This window comes from Mercenaria mercenaria, chromosome 9 (genome assembly GCF_021730395.1).
Source record: "Mercenaria mercenaria strain notata chromosome 9, MADL_Memer_1, whole genome shotgun sequence".
In the NCBI taxonomy this organism is placed as follows: domain Eukaryota; kingdom Metazoa; phylum Mollusca; class Bivalvia; order Venerida; family Veneridae; genus Mercenaria; species Mercenaria mercenaria.
In genome coordinates this window covers 40,941,040-40,962,269 of record NC_069369.1, presented here as the reverse complement: position 1 = coordinate 40,962,269, position 21,230 = coordinate 40,941,040, and the positions used below count along the sequence as shown (strand labels likewise).

At 36.8% G+C, this 21,230-nt stretch overlaps 1 protein-coding gene across 9 annotated transcripts in view; it reads right to left on the bottom strand.

Moving 5' to 3' along the window:
• LOC123546976 (lymphocyte cytosolic protein 2-like) overlaps nucleotides 1-21,230 on the bottom strand; it is a 212,788-nt gene that overhangs the window by 12,363 nt on the left and 179,195 nt on the right. For all 9 annotated transcript variants that reach the window (XM_045333676.2, XM_045333678.2, XM_045333681.2 and 6 more), the window contains 7 exons: nucleotides 15,784-15,891; nucleotides 14,822-14,858; nucleotides 13,751-13,807; nucleotides 10,345-10,410; nucleotides 9,831-9,916; nucleotides 4,980-5,060; nucleotides 2,475-2,627 (listed from right to left, as the gene is read on the bottom strand). In XM_045333676.2, coding sequence (XP_045189611.2) covers nucleotides 2,475-2,627; nucleotides 4,980-5,060; nucleotides 9,831-9,916; nucleotides 10,345-10,410; nucleotides 13,751-13,807; nucleotides 14,822-14,858; nucleotides 15,784-15,891 — 588 coding nt within the window. The remainder of the gene's footprint in view (nucleotides 1-2,474; nucleotides 2,628-4,979; nucleotides 5,061-9,830; nucleotides 9,917-10,344; nucleotides 10,411-13,750; nucleotides 13,808-14,821; nucleotides 14,859-15,783; nucleotides 15,892-21,230) is intronic.

Below are 21,230 nucleotides of genomic sequence, written 5' to 3'. Positions count from 1 at the left end.
CTGACCTAGTTTTTGACTTCACATTATTATTATTATCATTATTATTATACCAGATTTATATAGCACCCTTTTCATGGTAAACACGTTCAAAGGCGCTTTACATATACTGCAGCCACATAGGGCGCGAAATCATCCTCTACTAGTACAGACACAGAGCGATCTGACCAGAGGGACAGAGTGAGATAAAGCTTCCAGAACAGACAGAGAGAACTTTTCAGATACAGACGTGTCCGGCTAACTTAGCCTAGCTCTTTTCGAATAGACAGTCTGGTTCTTTAACGTGCCCGGTGTATAGCACTGCTACACGCGAAGCCATCTTTCCTGGGAAGAACCAGTACGGGCCTCTAGTTAGGTGGGAGACACTCAAGAGTATCTCAGAAATTTCCAGTGTCTGGACCAGGATTCGAACCCCGGACCTCTGGACTGACAGTCAAGCGTGTTACCACTAGACCACCGGCCCACCCCACATGACCCAATTTTGAACTTGACCTAGAGATAATCAAGACTAACATTCTGACCAAGTTTAATAAAGATTGGGTCACAAATGTGGCCTCTAGAGTGTTCACAAGGCAAATGGTGGCTGATGATGGATGCCAGACAATGACCAATCACAATAGCTCACCTTAAGCACTTTGTGCTCTGGTGAGCTAAAAAATGAAAAACAACTGTAAACATGATGTGTCAGTATTTAGCATAGGACTCCCAATAAATCCAAGCTGTCCTTATCTTGGAGCTTCCCCAGAACTTATCTTCCAGAAACCATTTAACTGTTCTGGGTGACTGTGACCTTGACCTTTGACCTACTGTTCACGGTAACTGTGACCTTGACCTTTGAGCAACTGACCTCAAAATCATTAGGGGTCATCTGCTGGTCATGACCAACCTCTATATCAACTTTCATGATCTTACGCCCAAGTGTTCTTGAGTTATCATCATCATCTGGAAACTGATCGGACTATGGCCTGACCGACCCACAGACACCTGCAAAACAATATACCCCCACCTTTTTCAAATGGGGGGGGGGGGGGGGGGGGGGGGGGGGGGGGGGGGGGAGGGCATAATAAAAATCTTCAGTTGTGGACTGCTTGTAACATCTATATTTAATTTCAATTTTGATAACAAGAGCTGTCTATTGGAGAATTGATGGAAGTATGGGGTCAAAATATTACCAGTGATTTTCAGACAGAAGAAGAAAAATAGCTAAGACAAACAATGTACCTGCATTTGTGGATTTGGGTAAGTCTTGCACCATATGGCAATGTGTGACCATTATGGTAAGCAAGGGTTCAAAGTTTCAAAGCCATGTATCAAACAGTTTACATAAAATGTGGAATGGTATTTGAAACTTAACTCATTTCTATGTCAAAAAAAAAAGAGCCATAAACTGAGCTAACTATGCTGGTAAACAAGTGGTCAAAGATTCAAAGCCATATGACACACAGATTAGTCAAAATATAGACTGGTATGAAAAACATAACCGATTTCCAAGTCCAAAAAGGGCCATAATTCTGCCAAAATAGTTGACAGAGTTATGTACTCTTGCCTACAGATGGAGATCATGATGAGTGTCCAAAGTTTCAAAGCTACATTTCGAATAGTTTTGACAAAATGTTGATTTGTACGAAATTTGAACCAATGTCCAAGTCCAAAAAGGGCCATAATTCAGCCAAAATACTTCAAATAGTTATGAACTTTTGTCTACAGGTAGAAACTGTTTCAATAAATGAGTATTCAAAGTTTGAAGTAAATATCTTTGATGGTATACAATATATCACCATTTGTAAAAACTTTAACCAATGCTGATGCCAGGGTAATACTACAATCCTGTTTTGCATGACAAATTTATGAATGGGAGAGGAAAGACAAGAGCTGTCACTATTAGTGAAAAATGCCCCTGAAGCGTGCCCAAGAATTCTACAGTTGTTTGTGCAAAATATGCCAGAATAGTTTAGGTATAAATCATTTTGTGACCTTGATCCAAGAGACTCGGGTCATAAGCGCAACACACCCTCTAAGTATGTCTAACATTTGTGTCAGATTATTTCCAATCCTTTGATACATGACAGAGTTATGAACCAGACAAGAAAAAGACCATGTTAAACTTTGACTTCTACGTGTGACTTTGACCTTGGAGCTAAGGGTCTCAGTCTTGCGCATGATGTCATCTCATTATAGAGAAAATTTATGCCAAGTAATTTTAAAATCCCTTCATCGATAGCAGAGTCATGGACCAGACAAGAAACAAAACAATCTTAACCTTTAACCTCTAAGTATGACCTAGACCTTAGAGCAAGAGGGTCTGGATCTTGCCCATGACACATTGTCTCAATATGGGTAACTTTTATGCCAAGTAATTTCAAAATCCCTTGATGAATGCCAGAGTTATGAACCAGATACCTGTTAACCTTTGACTTCTAAGTGTTACCTTGAGCTTGCAGCTAGGGGTGTGGGTCTGCTTGATCTCAATTTATTACCTTCTCATTATCTTTTCCCTCCTTGCCAACAGCAAACAAGTTGTCAGATCTTCGTCTTATTGGAAGGTTATAAACTTTTCCTCGGTAGAAAATTTGTAAAGTGTAAGGCTGATCACTACCCTGAGAACTTTTACGTATCAGGTACATTCCATCCTGAAATACAGAGAGCAATTACAAATCAAGTACAGTCTATCAAACACTACATTTCAGCTTGTAACAAAGAGAACTTCATTCTGTCCTGAAATATAGAGAACTAATATGTATCAAGTGCATTTCATGCATAAATACAGTGAATTATTATGATTGTATCAAGTACATCCGATTCTGAAACACAAAGAACTATTACGTATTAAAGCGGCATGCCTCCAGATCATTCGACAACAAAAAAAAATATATTTTTTAGATATCTTGAAATAAATGCTATATTTCTTAAGAAGGCTTTAAAACTTAATTACTGACAAACTATGTTATGGAAACACATGAGAATTTGCTGTTTTTACTACTTTTTACGATGAAAATTGAAAAGCGTTTGTCACGCTTTTACTCCAGGTAAACTGTCTCGATTATAAATATCTATATTTTGAAGTCATTATTCACTACTTCAGCTATAGCGCCATTGGTTACGACGATGGGAAAATGTCTTTATTGCCGTGGCGGTCCGGGGTTCGATTCCCGACGCGATCATCTTTTTTTCTTGATTTGGAATTTTTAAAATATTTTAGAAACAAAAATTCATCTTCTAATGTTCATAATATGACCAAACTTCAAATTGAAAGAAAGATTATTTTTTAGCCAAATCTGGAGGCATGCTGCTTTAAGTTTATTTGACCATGAAATACAAAGAATTATTATATAACAAGTACATCCAACACTAAAATACAGAGAATTATATATATCAAGTTAATCTGATCCTGAAATACAGAGAACTAGTACGTATCAAGTACCTTCATTCCTGAAATATGTGTCAAGTACATCTAATCCATGTACTGCCATTTTTATGTATCACCACATATGACAGCCCTAGATAAAATTTTGTTTATTTTAAACTTGAATAATCTACTGACTTTAAATTTTATGGAGATATCACTTAAATATCATAAAGATATACTCAGGATGTGGATGTGATTTTTCTTTTACAAAAAAGTTATGTAATTTTATTTGCAGCTATAGATGTTTTACATTTAAAGCATCAAAATGTCACCCGGGCCACTAGCACGTTGCTATGGTTATTAAATAAGCCAATCTACATATTTATTGAACAACCCTCGTAAAATCAAATGGATGACTTTCTTTATAGCACTATTTCCTTACAGCAGTGTATTCAAACAGAGTGGGAAATCAGTACAATGTATCTGTAAACAGGAAAGCAGTCATGACATTTCAAAGGCAAGTAATAATGTTTAGTTCCGGGTTTGTTTAATCACTTGCAGCATTACATAATGTATTTTTCTTAAAGTAATATCTTGCCGGTGGGCCCGTGGTCTGGTGGTAACACGCTTGACTGCCAATCCAGAGGCCCGAGGTTTGAATCCCACCCCAGGAACTGGAAATTTCTGAGATGCTCTTGAGTGTCTCCCACCTGACTAAGAGGCCTGTACTGGTTCTTCCCAGGAAAGACGGCTTCGTGTGTATCTGTGCTATACACCGGGCACGTTAAAGAACCAGACTGTCTATTTGCAAAGAGCTAGGCTAAGTTAGCGGGACAGGCCTGTATCTTTCTCTGTTCTCTCTGTCTGTTCTTAGGGCTTTATCTCACTCTGTTCCTCTGGTCAGATCGCTCTGTGTCTGTACTAGTAGAGGATGAATTTCGCGCCCTGTTTGCTATATGTAAAGCGCCTTTGAACGTGTTTACCATGAAAAGGGCGCTATATAAATCTGGTAAAATAATAATAATAATAATAATTTTGAAACAAGAAATACACTATAAGGAACAAACAGGAACTATCAAAGTATTTTATCCTGTTTTATGTTTATTTGTTTGTTTCTGTGTTGGTTTTTACGTCACACTGACACATTTATAGGTCACATGGCAACTTTCCAGCTTTTGATAATGGAAGAAGACCCCAGGTGTCCTTCCTGGTATTATTTCATCATGGGTGAGCATCTGGGCAGAACCACCGACCTTCGGTAAGCCAGATACCTGGCTTCATCATATAAAGAATTCTATGTTCCAAGAGAGGCTTGACCTAAATCTGTGAGGGGCAAGTGATATGTAGTCAGCCGATGTGGAGGCTGCCTCCCACCCATTTTATGTAATTAGATATAAATTACTGCAAATATTTTGTATTGCTCTATGGATACAGTTCACTTTATGTCATTTACAGCACAAGTCATCTTATAATCCCAGGTTAAACATGAGTTTTCTAGCACCAGTGAAACACCTGAAAAACCTGTCTGGTAGGCAAGCTACCTTGATTTGATGTCTGAAGTTCACCTTGTTAAGTCATAAATTATGGAGGGCTGAATTAAAACAAACCTTAGGACAACTCTACAGCTACAACTTACAATACTGAGCTGTTTTAATTTAACTTCTGCATCAACTCTTTTGATGTTTCCATGGTACCATTTCTGTCGAAGGAGGTCAGACTATAAAAGAAACAAAAACACTAGCTTTACAAAATAGTTCATACTAATTTATTAACTAGATATGTATCTATAGGACAATAGTGTTCCCACTTCCTGTCACTGTACATGGTTTCATAACTTCAGGTAAAATATCTTTTAAAGATAATATGCAACACACTTTATCTGCCATTTTCTTAAATTTCAAATGCCATATCTTTTTCAACAGTTAGTTTGATTTTAAAAATTCTTTCAGCGTTGAGGATGGCTTTCATATAAAATTAACTTACTGTCAGGCTTTCCTTGCCCTTTAAGCATCATAATCATCGAAAATATAACCATCATCATAGAATAAAGTGTTAGAAGTGCAAATATTAATGTCCATCAAACTGTGAACAACTACACAAGCTACTGCAGTTACACTATATCCAAACATTTAATGTCAGCTGTGTTTCTGTTCAAAACATACAGACATTTTGTACCTGATAATACATTGTTTAGGTTTTAATCATACTGATCTGCATCATTTTCTTGGGTCCAGACTTACTGTGTGTGTGGTCAAAGAGAAAGGGGAGCAGGGATTGTTTAGTAGTCAGAGAGGGGAGCATGGATTATTCGTCCATTCTACACATAGAGGAGCGGCTTGGACAGCAAAAATGTGCCCACATCTGATGTTCCTAAATATAATCAGATTTGTATTCATTTAGTAGTTTCAGGCCTTTGGAGTACACCAATTAAATATTTTAGTTAACTATCAACAATTTTTGTTATTTCATTGATTTTGCAAAGATAGCTGTAAATCAGCGACTGATAAGTTACACTGCGAATTTTCATTTCAAACAAGAGCTGTCGGAGGACAGCAACGCTCGACTATTCAACAGCTTTGTCAATTGAATGAATACAAAAGTTGAAAAAGGGGCATAATTTTGTAAGAATGGGAAACAGGGTTATGGAACCTGCATATTGACAGTGAACAAGTGTGTGAAGTTTCAATCCTTTCCCATTAGTGGATACTGAAATACCAGCTTACATACAAAAACTGAACCAAAAACTGCTAAGTCGAAAAAAGGGCATAATTTTGTAAAAATTAAAAGTAGAGTTATGGGACCTACACAGTGCATGTAAGATCATGACAGTGAACAAGTGTGTGAAGTTTCAATCCATTCCAATTAGTGGGTACTGAGATACCAGCTTACATACAAAACCTTAACCAAAAATTTCTAAGTTGAACTAGAACTGTCACAGAAGTGACTTATACCCCCACCATATGGTCTTGTCACAGAAGAATGGCAACCATAAGAAATTTTAAAAATACTAAGAATAATATAAAACGTAAAAAAAACTTAATACTTAAAAAATTTTTTTACTTGTCTTTGGGGTACTTCATCCTCATCCTGGGCACATGTAAGTAATACTAGTATATGTGCCCAGGATGAGGGATGAGGTAAATATAAAAATCTCTAATATTAGAGATACACTACAAATGAATACAAAAAAAATGTCTTACCGACACGTGTTACCACAGAAAAATGTCTTTACTTTTTACATAGGGCTAATAATAAAAAAGTTAGAAAAATACCTAAAATATTGAAAATCTAAAAAAAATAAACTAATTCTTAGAATTTAAGGGGAAGTAGCTCAGTACAAAATTTTTAACAAGAGCTGTCCATAAGCCTGCTCGACTTTTCTCAGTGCTTGACTCTGAATTAGAGCTTTGCCAGTAAAAAAAATATTAAAGTTAAAAAGGGACATAACTCTGTCAAAATTCAAACCAGAGTTATGGGAATTGTGTCTCCTGGTGTAGACTTTGATAGTAAATAACCATTTTCAGTTTCAAGTCAAAAGCTTTAATAGTAACAGATATATTTGACTTTATCAAAAATTTTAACAAAACATTTTAAGTTAAAAAGGGACATAATTCTGTCAAAATTCAAATCAGATTATGAGGATAGTTTCTCCTTGTGTAGACTTTGATGGTAAACAAGATTTTAAGTTTCAAGTCAAAAGCTTTGATAATAACAGAGATATCTGACATTATAAAAAACTTTAACCAAAAATTCTAAGTTAAAAAGTGGCATAATTCTGTCAAAATTCAAATCAGAGTTATGGGGATTGTATCTCCTGGTGTAGACTTTGATAGTAAATAACTATTTTAAGTTTCAAGTCAATAGCTTTGATAGTAATAGAGATATTTGACTTTATCAAAAACTTTAACCAACAGCGACGCAGACGCCGGGGCGAGTACAATAGCTCTACTTTTTCTTCAAAAAGTTGAGCTAAAAAAAGGTTACTTCCCTTTGGCTCTAAGCCAATCAGAAAGAAATATAGTGAAAATGCATCAAATTTAATCTTAAATTCTAAGTAAAAGGGGGCATAATTCACGAAAAATTGGTGTCAGTTATGCACCTTGTGTCACATGATGTGGGTGATGACGAGGAACATCTGTTTTAAGTTTGAATCAAAAGTTGAAAAGTTGGTGTCAGAGTTATGCACATTGTGTCACATGATGTGGGTGATAAGGTGAAACATCTATTTTAGGTTTGAATCAAATCCATTTAGTAATAACTGAGGTAACAGATTTCGGCACGCGACAACACTGACTCCTATATAGCCCCCCCTCCCAAACATGTTTGGTGGAGGTATAAAAAGGGCATAATTTTGTAAAAAAGCAAAATAGAGTTATAAAATCTGTGCAATGTAGGTCAGTTTATCACAGTGAATAAATGTGTGAAGTTTTAATCCATTCCCACAAGTGGTAACTGAGATACCAGCTTACATACAAAACCTTAACCAAGAATTTCTAAGTTGAAAAAGAGGCATAATTTTGTAAAAAAGCAAAACAGAGTTATGGAACCTGTGCAATGTAGGTCAGTTTATAACAGTGAATAAATGTGTGAAGTTTAAATCCATTCCCACAAGTGGTTACTGAGATACCAGCTTACATACAAAACCTTAACCAAATCGGGACGCGGACGTGGACGGATGGGTGAGTCCAATAGCTCTATTATTCTTTGAATAGTCAAGCTAAAAATAATTTGATATAACACATAACAATATCTGTGTCTGTTTATTACCTGTTCAGACTAAATACTTTTTATACTTTAATAAGAAATGAAGTTATTTATATATTATGTTTGATAAAATAAATTAAATTGTATGGAAAAATAATGTAATTTACACATATATCAGTTGTCATAAAACGCACTTCATATTAGATTATGAAATAAGATCTGTATCATCATGTGGATTAACGTATTTACATTGATGAGGGAAACATACTATTTGAACAATATTACCGTTGGTTTGTAGATATATCCGAAAATACAGTGTTTTTGGTGAAAACGGTCTACCCATTTCGTATAAACGTATCTGTCGCATTTTTAAATTAAATGGCGTTACATTTGCTTTATATTTCATACATTTTGATATTCTATTTGAAAATAAAGAAATATAACACAAAATGTTTATGTTTTGTATAGAAAAACTTTAATTTGAACATCTAACACAAAACAAGAGCTCATAGAACACGAAATGCCCCCCTTGGTGCATTCAGTAATTGCACAAGGAACAGAAATTATTTGGTCACTGTACACCAAAGTTCTACTATTCTGGGTCAATGTGACCTTGACCTTTGACCTACTACCACAAAATCAATAGGGGTCATCTGCTAGTCATGATCAACCTCCCTATTAAGGATGACTACCCGTAATAGGCCTCAATTTCACCAAAGGCGTACATACAACTTGATAATGTAAGCTTTGAAAATGTCAACGATAGAAATAAGGTGCATATTGACAAGTTATATAGTGACAGAAGTTCTCAAAAATTTCCTTTAGATTACCTCCCCTTATAATTTTGGTTTTTCATGAGTTATCTCCCCTGAAAACCAGAAAAATATTTTTCTCCTTTTCCCTACAGGGAATTTTAGATTTCTTTTTGATATTTGTATCAGAATCATATAATGCAGCTATCTACTGCAAAATTTCCTTGAAACTCTCAAATTCTCATAATCAAAGAAATTATATATTTCCTATAGGCATCAATGTTAACTTCAATACCGATTATCTCCCCTAAAAATGATAAAATTCAAAAAATCTCTCAGCGAAACGTTTTTAATTTTGAATGTCTTTAAAGTGACCAAATTTCATTTAAATATTACCATCCAGTTACAAGATATGGAATATGGCTATTACACCATGTTATCCTTAAGTTTCTTGATCCTAAGCCCAAGCATTCTCAAGTTATCATCCTGAAACGGTTCTGGGTCACACTGACCTTGACCTTTGACCTTGACCTTTGACCTACTGACCTCAAAATCGATAGGGGTCATCTGCTGGTCCTCCCTATCAAGTTTCATGATCCTAGGTCTGAGCATTCTCAATTACTGTCCGGAAATGGTTTAACTGTTCTGGGTCACTGTGACCTTGACCTTTGACCTACTGACCTCAACATCAATAGGGGTCATCTGCTAGTCATTACCAACCTCTGTCAACTTTCATGATCCTAGACCAAAGCATTCTTGAGTTATCATCCGGAAATCGTTTAACTGTTCCGGGTCACTGTGACCTTGACCTTTGACCTAATAGCCTCAAAATCAATAGGGGTCATCTGCTGGTCATGATCAACCTCCTTATCAACTTTCATGATCCTAGGCCCAAGCATTCTTGAGTTGTGTTAAAAGAGAGGAGGCAGGGATTACTGTGTGGTAAAAGAGAGTGGAAGGCAGGGAGTTTTTTTTCTGATTAAAGAGACAGTGGGTCAGTGATTGATATTAGGTAAAAGAGACACAATTACCTCGGTAAGTTCTGCCTTGTGTGGTGTACTTTGAGCAACTGGCTTGACTTGTTCCTTCTTTTCTGGATCCTTTCTCTCTGGTGTAACTTCAATGGAAAAAGATATAATTATATTAATCACATATTTTTCACTGAATTTTCATATACGTAGAAGATATATTTGTTTTTGGTGAATATGGAGTATACCGGTATATCTCACCAAGAAAACAATTTCTATATTTTCATGAGCACTCTTCACAAGTGAAAACATGAGATATAACAATGTAACATACTAAAGTTATTGAGTGGGAACATTTCCCCCCCCCCCACTTTTTTTACAAACAGAAACCTTGTCTGAATTAGCTATAAAAATAACCCAATCTAGGTATACACATAAGCTTGCTATTTACCAAATTTGGTGACAATATTTCTGAACTAAAGTTACTGAAAGAAACCATTTGAGGCCTGCCCAACTGAAAGCTTAACCCCAATCTAACAATGAAAACTTAAAAAGACAAAGTAGATATTTAACTGACCTGCAGGAGGTGGGGGTAAAGTTCGTCCTGGTCTTGCTGGATGTGTTGGAGTGTTTTCTTTTGTACCTGTAAAATATCATGTTTCATAAAAGACACTTCATTGCTACTTCACAAACAAAAATTATCTGGAAAACTGTATCTACATTCAAAGTTCTACAGGATAGGTCATCATTATTTGGTCTGATAATATGTCACCTGTAATAAAACTGCTATCCTGTTATCTGGAAGTCTTTTAGCTGGAAGTCCTGTTTGCCTGGAAGTCTTGTTTACCTCGAAGTCCTGTTATCTGGAAGTCTTGTTTGCCTGAAAGGTCTGTTTACCTGGAAGTCCTGTTATCTGGAAGTCTTGTTTGCCTGGAAGTCCTGTTTACCTGAAAGACCTGTTATCTGGAAGTCTTTTTGCTGGAAGTCTTGTTTGCCTGGAATGCCTGTTTACCTGGAAGTCTTTTAGGTGGAAATCTTTTGCTGGAAGTTCTGTTACCTGGAAGTCTTTTGCTGGAATTCCTGTTTACCTGGAAGTCCTGTTACCTGGAAGTCTTTTTGCTGGAAGTCTTGTTTGCCTGGAAGTCTTTTAGCTGGAAGTCTTGTTTGCCTGGAAGTCCTGTTTACCTGAAAGTCCTGTTACCTGGAAGTCTTTTTGCTGGAAGTCTTGTTTGCCTGGAAGGCCTGTTTACCTGGAAGTCTTTTAGCTGGAAGTCTTGTTTGCCTGGAAGTCCTACCTGAAAGTCCTGTTATCCTGAAGTCTTTTTGCTGGAAGTCCTGTTACCCTGAAGTCTTTCTGCTGGAAGTCCTATTTGCCAGGAAGTCTTGTTTACCTGAGAGTCCTCTTATCTGGAAGTCTTTTTGCTAGAAGTCCTGTTTACCTGAAAGTCCTGTTACCTGGAAGTCTTTTTGCTGGAAGTCTTGTTTGCCTGGAAGGCCTGTTTGCCTGAAAGTCCTGTTTACCTGAAAGACCTGTTATCTTGAAGTATTTTTGCTGGAAGTCCTGTTCCCTGGAAGTATTTTTGCTGGAAGTCCTGTTATCTTGAAGTATTTTAGCTGGAAGTCCTGTTCCCTGGAAGTATTTTTGCTGGAAGTCCTGTTTGCCAGGAAGTCTTGTTTACCTGAGAGTCCTGTTATCTGGAAGTCCTGTTTATCTCAAAGTCCTGTTCCCTGGAAGTATTTTTGCTGGAAGTCCTGTTCCCTGGAAGTATTTTTGCTGGAAGTCCTGTTTGCCAGGAAGTCTTGTTTACCTGAGAGTCCTGTTAGAAGTCATGTTCACCTGGAAGTCCTGTTTACCTCAAAGTCCTGTTATCTGGAAGTCTTTTAGCTGGAAGTCTTGTTTGCCTGAAAGGTCTGTTTATCTGGAAGCCTTGTTTGCCTGGAAGTCCTGTTTACCTGAAAGACCTGTTATCTGGAAGTCTTTTTGCTGGAAGCATTGTTTGCCTGTTTACCTGGAAGTCTTTTTGCTGGAAGTCTTGTTTGCCTAGAAGTCCTGTTTACCTGAAAGTCCTGTTACCTGGAAGTCTTTTTGCTGGAAGTCTTGTTTGCCTGGAAGGCCTGTTTACCTGGAAGTCTTTTAGCTGGAAGTCTTGTTTGCCTGAAAGACCTGTTTACCTGAAAGTCCTGTTATCCTGAAGTCTTTTTGCTGGAAGTCCTGTTACCCTGAAGTCTTTTTGCTGGAAGTCCTGTTTGCCAGGAAGTCTTGTTTACCTGAGAGTCCTCTTATCTGGAAGTCCTGTTTGCCTTGAAGTCCTGTTTACCTGAAAGTCCTGTTATCTGGAAGTCTTTTAGCTGGAAGTCTTGTTTGCCTGAAAGGTCTGTTTACCTGGAAGTCCTGTTATCTGGAAGTCTTGTTTGCCTGGAAGTCCTGTTTACCTGAAAGACCTGTTATCTGGAAGTCTTTTTGCTGGAAGTCTTGTTTGCCTAGAATGCCTGTTTACCTGGAAATCTTGTTTGCCTGAACATCCTGTTAACCTGAACGTCCTCTTATCTGGAAGTCTTTTGCTGGAAGTCCTGTTTACCTTGAAGTCTTTTTTGCTGGAAGTCTTTTGCTGGAAGTCCTGTTTACCTGAAAGTCCTGTTGTCTTGAAGTCTTTTTGCTGGAAGTCCTGTTACCTTGAAGTCTTTTTGCTGGAAGACCTGTTTGCCAGGAAGTCTTGTTTACCTGAGAGTCCTCTTATCCTCTTATCTGGAAGTCTTTTTGCTGGAAGTCCTGTTTACCTGAAAGTCCTGTTCTCTGGAAGTCATGTTATCTGGAAGTCGTCTTTTAGCTGGAAGTCTTGTTTGCCTAGAGGTTCTGTTTACTTGTAAGTCCTGTTATCAGGAAGTGTTTTAGCTGTAAGTCCTGTTTGTCTGAATGTCCTGTTATCTGGGAGTCTTATTTGCCTGGAAGTCCTGCTTACCTGGAAGTCTTTTTGCTGAAAGTCCTGTTTGCTAGAAAGTCCTGTTATCAGAAAGTCTTCTGCTGGAAGTCCCATTTACCTGGAAGTCTTTTTGCTGGAAGTCCTGTTTGCTAGAAAGTCCTGTTATCAGGAAGTCTTTTGCTGGAAGTCCCATTTACCTGGAAGTCTTTTTGCTGGAAGTCCTGTTTGCCCGGAAGTTCTGTTTACTTGGAAGTCCTGTTTGTCTGGATGTCCTGTTATCTGGGAGTATTTTAGCTGAAAGTCTTGTTTGCCTGGAAGTCCTGCTTACCTGGAAGTCTTTTTATTTGATGTCTTTTAGCTGAAAGTCTTGTTTGCCTGGAGGTCCTGTTTGCCTGGAAGTCCTGTTTACCTGAGAATCCTGTTATTTAGAAGTCCCATGTTTTGCAAGTCTGTTAGCTGATATGACATCAAGGATAGATATCAGATGTTCTAGACATAAATGACTATGCATAATTTTGCAGTGAGTTGTTAGTTAGGGGAACTCCATGGCTGAGTGGTTAAGAAAAACTCGTCCATCGACTCTTATTGATTCAAATCCAACATGGGTCAGTTGCTCCACATGAGGCAGATATTCAGCTAGTTAGTAGACCTTTAGTGATTCTAGCAAAGTGACAGCCTGTCTGTCTGGAGTGGCACTGTGAGTCCCGTTATGACCTGATATATGTATCTATATAAAGGATTTTACATGAGTGTCTTTTCATATTGAATTTATTAAACAAGTTGAATAAAATAATAAAATGCGAGGCTCTGCCGAACATTTTATCAATGCTATTCAACAAGTTTAATAAATTCAATGTGGAAAGTCACAAATGTAATATTCTTTTTATCACATGTTAGTCTGTTGTGTCGAAACATCAAAAATTCTACTTTCTTTTGCCATATAAAGAAGTCAATTTGACCAACGTATCCTATACTATAAACGACGTCGACATAAAGGCTTTATTATCATTTTTATTTAATCGCTTTATTACACACAACATGTGATTAAAATATATAACTTGCCATTTGATAGTTTCATGTCTGGCAGAACTTGAACACCCACTTTCTTCTTTTGTGGAACTGAAAACATAAGATCAGCATGTACTTTACCACCTCAAAAAACAGTATGAATACATATATACCAAATTTTTCAGACAAGTATTTCAGCTAGCTAAAATTAACTGTCCAACAATTAAGAACATTCTTACTTTGCAATTTTCAATGGTGGGGGGGGGGGGGGGTGTAGGTTCAAGCCCCACTGTTTTTTTCTAGTAAGTTTTTACTTCTTTTAAGACATATTATGGATGTATTGTACAAAAGTGGAAAGTTTTCATTTTATAAGCGATTTCTTGCTGTTCAAAGTGAATTTACCTCTGAATCAGGAGGGGTAGAGTTAGACATCTTTAAAAATACTGAGTTATATGCAGTAAAAGTTCTCTATTTTGCCTTCCTTCTTTAGAATACATATTGTGGAAGAAATGCAGGTAGGTTTTACTTCTGCCCCAAGGTTATTTTTGAATGAAGTGAGCAAAATTCAAAACAGACCCACAGGATTCGACCTTAATTTTTCAAGGTTGGAGTTAGAATTCTGTCTCATTAAATCTGTTTACTTGAGGCACCCTAGAAAAAATGATATTTACAGTTTTATTTTGTGTTTTATAATTGTTTAACAATAGTTTGATGTTTCTTTTATCAAAATTAATGCTGTAATGAATTCTCTGCAAATGTTTTAGATAGTGGCCATCACACTGAAATTTGTCTCTACTTGAGCTTGAGGAAATACCATAAATTATACAAAATTTACAAAAAACGGCACGGTAAAAGTTGTTTAAAATTTGCAACACAGTGCGAAACATGGTCAGCTTTAAGAATATACCAAGCAAATGCCATTTTTTAAACATTACTATTAGGGGTCCAATACCTTAATTCTCATTCCTTCAATATGTTCTGAAGACTTAATGTCACAAGGCAGCCACAAAAATTAAATCACGCTCATTTTACTTTACCTTTAATATTTGAAATCTAGGAAGTTTTCTGTCAACAAAACAAAATGATTTCACAGTATCAAAGATTTCTGTACATTTCTTTACTGACCTTTAATGTCTCCCTCATCTCGAGGTTCCACAGGAGCCTGCAATATATTTAAATAATTTCATATGATGGAGAAAGACATGCTCTTATGTAACTGATCTTCATACCAAAAGATTAACAAAAAATGTATTACCAACAATGATTTATGAACTAAATGCTACTAAACAAATTTCTAACATTTTTGTCGTATTTATATAAATTCTGCATAGATCTACCTGTGAAAAGTGCATTTTCAAATGAGTAATTAAAATTAATTCTTATAACTCTGCTTTAATATGCTAGGAAAATATGGTTTTATTTTTCCCTTTTCTAAATGAAATACTTTGGAAAAATTCATAAAACTGTAAAAGCAAATGTTTTTCACGAGGAATAAATGAGCCGTGCCATGAGAAAACCAACATAGTGGGTTTGCGACCAGCATGGATCCAGACCAGCCTGCGCATCCGCGCAGTCTGGTCAGGATCCATGCTGTTCACTATTAGTTTCTCTAATTCCATTAGGCTTTGAAAGCGAACAGCATGGATCCTGACCAGACTGCGTGGATGCGCAGGCTGGTCTGGATCCATGCTGGTCGCAAAGCCACTATGTTGGTTTTCTCATGGCACAGCTCAAATATAATGCAATAATGAGCACCAATGATGCTGAAAATATCCCAACCAAAGTGTTAAAATGTCTTCACAATATTGCAGACAAACAGACAGGGACTTCTGCTGCATTTTATAATCTGAAAATAGTTCTTTAACCTTTAGCTTTGGAGGCAGAAAGTGATCCTGCCTTTGTGGCCAGTGTAGACCGCATATCTGTGCAGTCTGCAAAGTTTGCTATTCAGTCAGGAAATTTTAGAGCAAAAATCCCTTCAAATAATAACTGGTACTGCTAAAACTGAATGATGGACTTGTCCATTTTTGAAATTTAGCAGGGTACAGGTAAATCAGTAGAAAAACATAACACAAGTACCAACCAACCTTTCTATCAGCAGCTGTTTTTGTTGTATGGGATTTCGATTCATTAGGAAGGGGCATTGCGGCCCTTTTAGGCCCCACATCTAGTCTTCCTCGAGGTCCACTTGATACCTTAAATTGAATAAAAAGAAACTGATATGCTATCTAGCAATACAAACTGTTACATTGTATATATAACCTTAAACAAAGATCAACAGAACCCTTACCAAAATAGCAACATTTACTAGTAAACAGATACAAGAGGGCCATGATGGCCCTATATCGCTCACCTGTTACCATTGCACTTGAGGACAAGAAGATCCTCAGAAAAAATATCTAAGTCCAAAAGCCAGGAACAACAAAGGAAAGAAATTTAACCAAAAAGAAAAAAAATTCTTACAAGGTACAGATATGTCAAAATACACCTAAAAATTGGAGGTATGTTGTACCACAGAAAAGTGGTATCGGTTTTTCCGGACGGCCAATATTAAAAAAGTTACTAAAAATAAGCTATTTATAGTAACGTAAAAGGGAAGTAATTAAAAAGAAAATTGTTGTAAGTGAACAAAAGAAGGATCTGCCAAATAAACCTGTTGACATAAATGAAATTTCAGATCAGTATCTTCATTAGTTACGGAGATATACCCATTTTAATTTGAAATAAAGGGAGGTAATTTGACATAAAATCAGTCCATAGTTATCTACCCTGATTGGCTCAGTCCAACTAATGACAATAATGAAATTTCAAATAAGTCCTATAAGTACTTACTGATATAAATCCATTCTGACTACAATCAGGGGAGGTAATCAGATATAAAATAGCTCTGGAACCTACGATTGGATCTGATTTGTCATGGAATCCAAGATTTATTGTTGTTGAAGATATTTTAGAAGTTTGTATAAAAAAAAACAACATAAATGAAGTCTCTATATGGCTGCAAAAGCCAAAATAGCCAATTTTTGACCTTTCAGGGGCCATAACTCTGGAACCCATGATGGAATCTGGACAGTTCAAGAAAGGAACCAAGATCTTGTGGTGATACAAGTTGTGTGCAAGTTTGGTTAAAATCAAATCATAAATGAAGTTGCTATTGTGCAGACAAGGTCAAAATAGCTTATTCTGACCCTTTCAGGGGCCATAACTCTGGAACCCGTTATGGAATCTGGCCGGTTCAATAAAGGAACTGAGATCTTATGGCAACACAAGTTTTGTGCAAGTTTGATTAAATTCAAATCATAAATGAAGCTGCTATTGTGCAGACAAGGTCAAAATAGCTAATTCTGGCCCTTTCAGGGGCCATAACTCTGGAACCCATAATGGAATCTAGCCAATTCAAGAAAGGAACCAAGATCTTATTGTGATACAAGTTGTGTGCAAGTTTATTTAAAATCAAATCATAAATGAAGCTGCTATTGTGCAGACAAGGTCAAAATAGCTAATTCTGGCCCTTTCAGGGGCCATAACTCTGGAACCCATAAAGGAATCTGGCCAGTTCAAGAAAGGAACCAAGATCTTATGGTGGTACAAGTTGTGTGCCAGTTTGGTAAAAATCAAATCATAAATAAAGCTGCTATTGTGCAGACAAGGTCAAAATAGCTGATTTTGGCCCTTTCAGGGGCTATAACTCTGGAACCCATAACGGGATCTGGCCAGTTCAAGAAAGGAACCGAGATCTTATGGTGATACAAGTTGTGTGCAAGTTTGGTTAAAATAAAATCATAAATGAAACCACTATCGTGCAGACAAGAAATTGTTGACGCACGGACACATGACGGACGACCGACAAAGGGTGATCACAAAAGCTCACCTTGTCACTATGTGACAGGTGAGCTAATAAAACAAATAGTGCAGAGTTTATGGTAAAAAAAATAAGATCTCGAGATTATTCCATAGATAAGCAGAAACTGCATTTCTTGATTATACAGTCCAACCTGTATTAAGCAACCAGTCAAGAGAGTGACACAATACGGCTACATCAGACAGGCGGCTGCTTCAGACAGGCGGCTACATCAGACAGGCGGCTGCTTCAGACAAGTTAACATTATAACAAGATGTCAATCTGGTAAGTCAGCTGACAGGTAGTCCAACTTGTGAAGTAATTATCACTTTTATTTCATTTCAGACTGATATTACATCAAACTCAGCCACGGCTAAAAATAGGAGTAATCATTAGTGATTAACATTCTAACATAAACTGTAAGCTTCAAAGTAAGAAAAATGAAAGAAATATTTCACTTTGCTGTAGGTAATACATTTATTTCTTGAACAGAAACGTTGTTTGACATGTTCTGCATAAAACCTATAGAAAAACAGCTATCAAATATATGCATGAAGGTACAGTATTTAGCACAGTGTGAAGTCGTGCTCGATTTGTTCACCAAACTTTATTCCGGGAGTTCAGGAAGGAACAAGCACATGAGAATTGATATTAATAGATCTCTCCCCAGATCTGTTTTGTTTTCAAATGTTGTAATTTAGCTTTAGATACTTGTAAATATACAAATAATATTGCACTAATACACTTAGAATTAGCCTGAGACGTTGTGCTCTCCATTATCTGCTATCCAGTACCGGTACCTGAAAGTGAATGAAATGGGCCAATAGCAACGTAATAAAGCTGTGACATCATCAATGATGAAAAACACATCGATAATACAGGTCAGTGGGTGACTGCTTTTAGGTACTGCGAATTGTTCATGACATGAAATATCATGTATTTTACAAAAACAAGCACAAGAATAAATTTGCTATTCACAAATATTTTTCTTTTCTCCATTAAATCATCATTATGCTTGCAATTATGTCGTTACTTGTGACTCTGTGGTCGGACAGTCAGGGGAGGTAACTAGAGTCACAGAGTGGAACTAGCTGACAGGCTGCTTAGGACAGGTGACTGCTTACTTCAGGTAATCATTAAGGCCAACTTTAACTGTATATTCACTCACTACTGTGTAAAATGTACAGAAGCAATGTACTGTACACAACTCAACTAACAAAAGCTTAAAATGCAGAGGAAGGCTTGAAAATACTTGATTTCTATAAAGTTTAGTACAGTTACTATCCTGTCAACATTTACAAAGCTTCAACTGGTTGTGCAAAGACAGAGCTGCAGTAAGCACATACAAATATATTCACAGAATCTACATCATTAACTTCTTCTTGAAGACAGTGATGCATCCACATATATACCTTACTGTACTTTTATCATTTTGGCACAAGAAGGATAGAAGGAAACAAAATGTCCCCCCCACCCAGTGTATGACCAAAGATGGTTTTTTTTTTAAGTTTGTTTTGGTCAATTTTTTGAAGGTCTTGTCACATTGTTGAGTGTGAGTATGAATAAATTCGGGTCATTAATGTGTTCTTTTGACAATCTGGTTCCTACTGATGGATGAACAAACTGACAGTTCAATCGCTTTATGCCCATGGGCATAAAAATTTAAAACATTTTACCATTTTGTTGAGCTGATTAAAAGCAAGAGGGTCATGATGACCCTGGATTGCTCACCTGAGTAATATGAGCTACATGGACAAGTGTAAGAGATCAGGTAAAAAAGTCAAATATTTGTTAGCATTCAAATCTTTTCTCAGTTGTGTGAACATGTTTCAAACGTCAAACTGATGCTAAAATATTAAGAAAGTAGGTCAGTAGGTCACATTCATGGTCACTGAAAGTCAGTTTAAAGATCAGTGCGAAACTGTGTATGTCATCAAAATTTCAAGGCTGTATCTTAAAAAACAAGAAAGTAGGTCAGTAGGTCAAGGTAACAGTCAAGTGACCCCTAATTATTCGGGGTCATCAGGTAATTATAATTAACAAGAGGACCATGATGGTCCTGAATCGCTCACCTATCCCCACATGACCCAGTGTTGAACTGAGTATGACATCGTTATTTCTATTATTTGACACAGTGACCTAGTTTTTGAGCACATGTGACCTAGATATCATCAAGATAAAAAATTCTGACCAATTTTCATGAAGATCCATTGAAAAATATGACCTCTAGAGAGGTCACAAGGTTTTTCTATTATTTGACCTAATGCCCTAGTTTTTGAAGGCACGTGACCCACTTTTGAACTTGACCTAGATATCATCAAGGTGAACATTCTCACCAATTTTCCTGAAGATCTCATGAAAAATATGGCCTCTAGAGAGGTCACAAGGTTTTTCTATTTTTCGCCCTACTGACCTAGTTTTTGACCGCACATAACCCAGTTACGAACTTGACCTAGGTATCATCAAGCTGAACATTCTCACCAATTTTCATGAAGATCCATTGAGAAATGTGGCCTCTAGAGACGTCACAAGATTTTTCTATTTTTAGACCTACTGACCTAGTTTTTGACCGCACGTGACCCAGTTTCGAACTTGACCTAGATATCATCAAGGTGAACATTCTGACCAATTTTCATGAAGATCTCTTGAAAAATATGGCCTCTAGAGAGGTCACAAGGTTTTTCTATTTTCAGACCTACTGACCTAGTTTTTGACCCCACGTGACCCAGTTTCGAATTTGTCCTAGATATCATCAAGATGAACATTCTGACCAACTTTCATAAAGATCCCATGAAAAATGTGACCTCTAGAGTGGTCACAAGCAAAAGTTTACGCACGCACGCACGGACGGACGGACGGACGGAGGACGACGGACGCCACACGATCACAAAAGCTCACCTTGTCACTTTGTGACAGGTGAGCTAAAAAGTCTAGATAATATTATCAGATAATTTTTGAAGTATTTTTTCCTATACAACTCATATAAAAACTAAGTGATCTCAGGGAGGGGCTTTAAATGGACCATGGGTGATGATTTGAACAATCTTAGTAAATGACCACTAGATAATGCCACATGTAACATATCTAAGCTGTGTGCCTCTCAGTTTCATGTTTTTCCTATAGAACTCTGTGTAAATTCAAGGGACCCTGGGGCTGGGCCACTATTGACCCTGGGATCACAACTTGAAAAATCTTGGTAAAAGTCTACTAGACAATGCCTCATACCAAATATCTTAGAGTTTTGCCAGTAAAAAAAAATCTAAGTTAAAAAGGGACATAACTCTGTCAAAATTCAAATCAGAGTTATGGAAATTGTGTCTCCTGGTGTAGACTTTGATAGTAAATAACTATTTTGAGTTTCAAGTCAAAAGCTTTAACAGTAACAGAGATATTTGACTTTTAACAAAAAATTCTAAGTTAAAAGGGGCATAATTCTGTCAAAATTCAAATCAGAGTTATGAATATTGTTTCTCCTGGTGTAGACTTTGATGGTAAATAAGTATTTCAAGTTTCAAGTCAAAAGCTTTGATAGTAACAGAGATATTTGACTTTATCAAAAACTTTAACCAAAAATTCTAAGTTAAAAAGGGGCATAATTTTGTCAAAATTCAAACCAGAGTTATGGGAATTGTATCTCTTGGTGCAGACTTTGATTGTATTAACTATTTTGAGTTTCAAGTCAAAAGCTTTAAT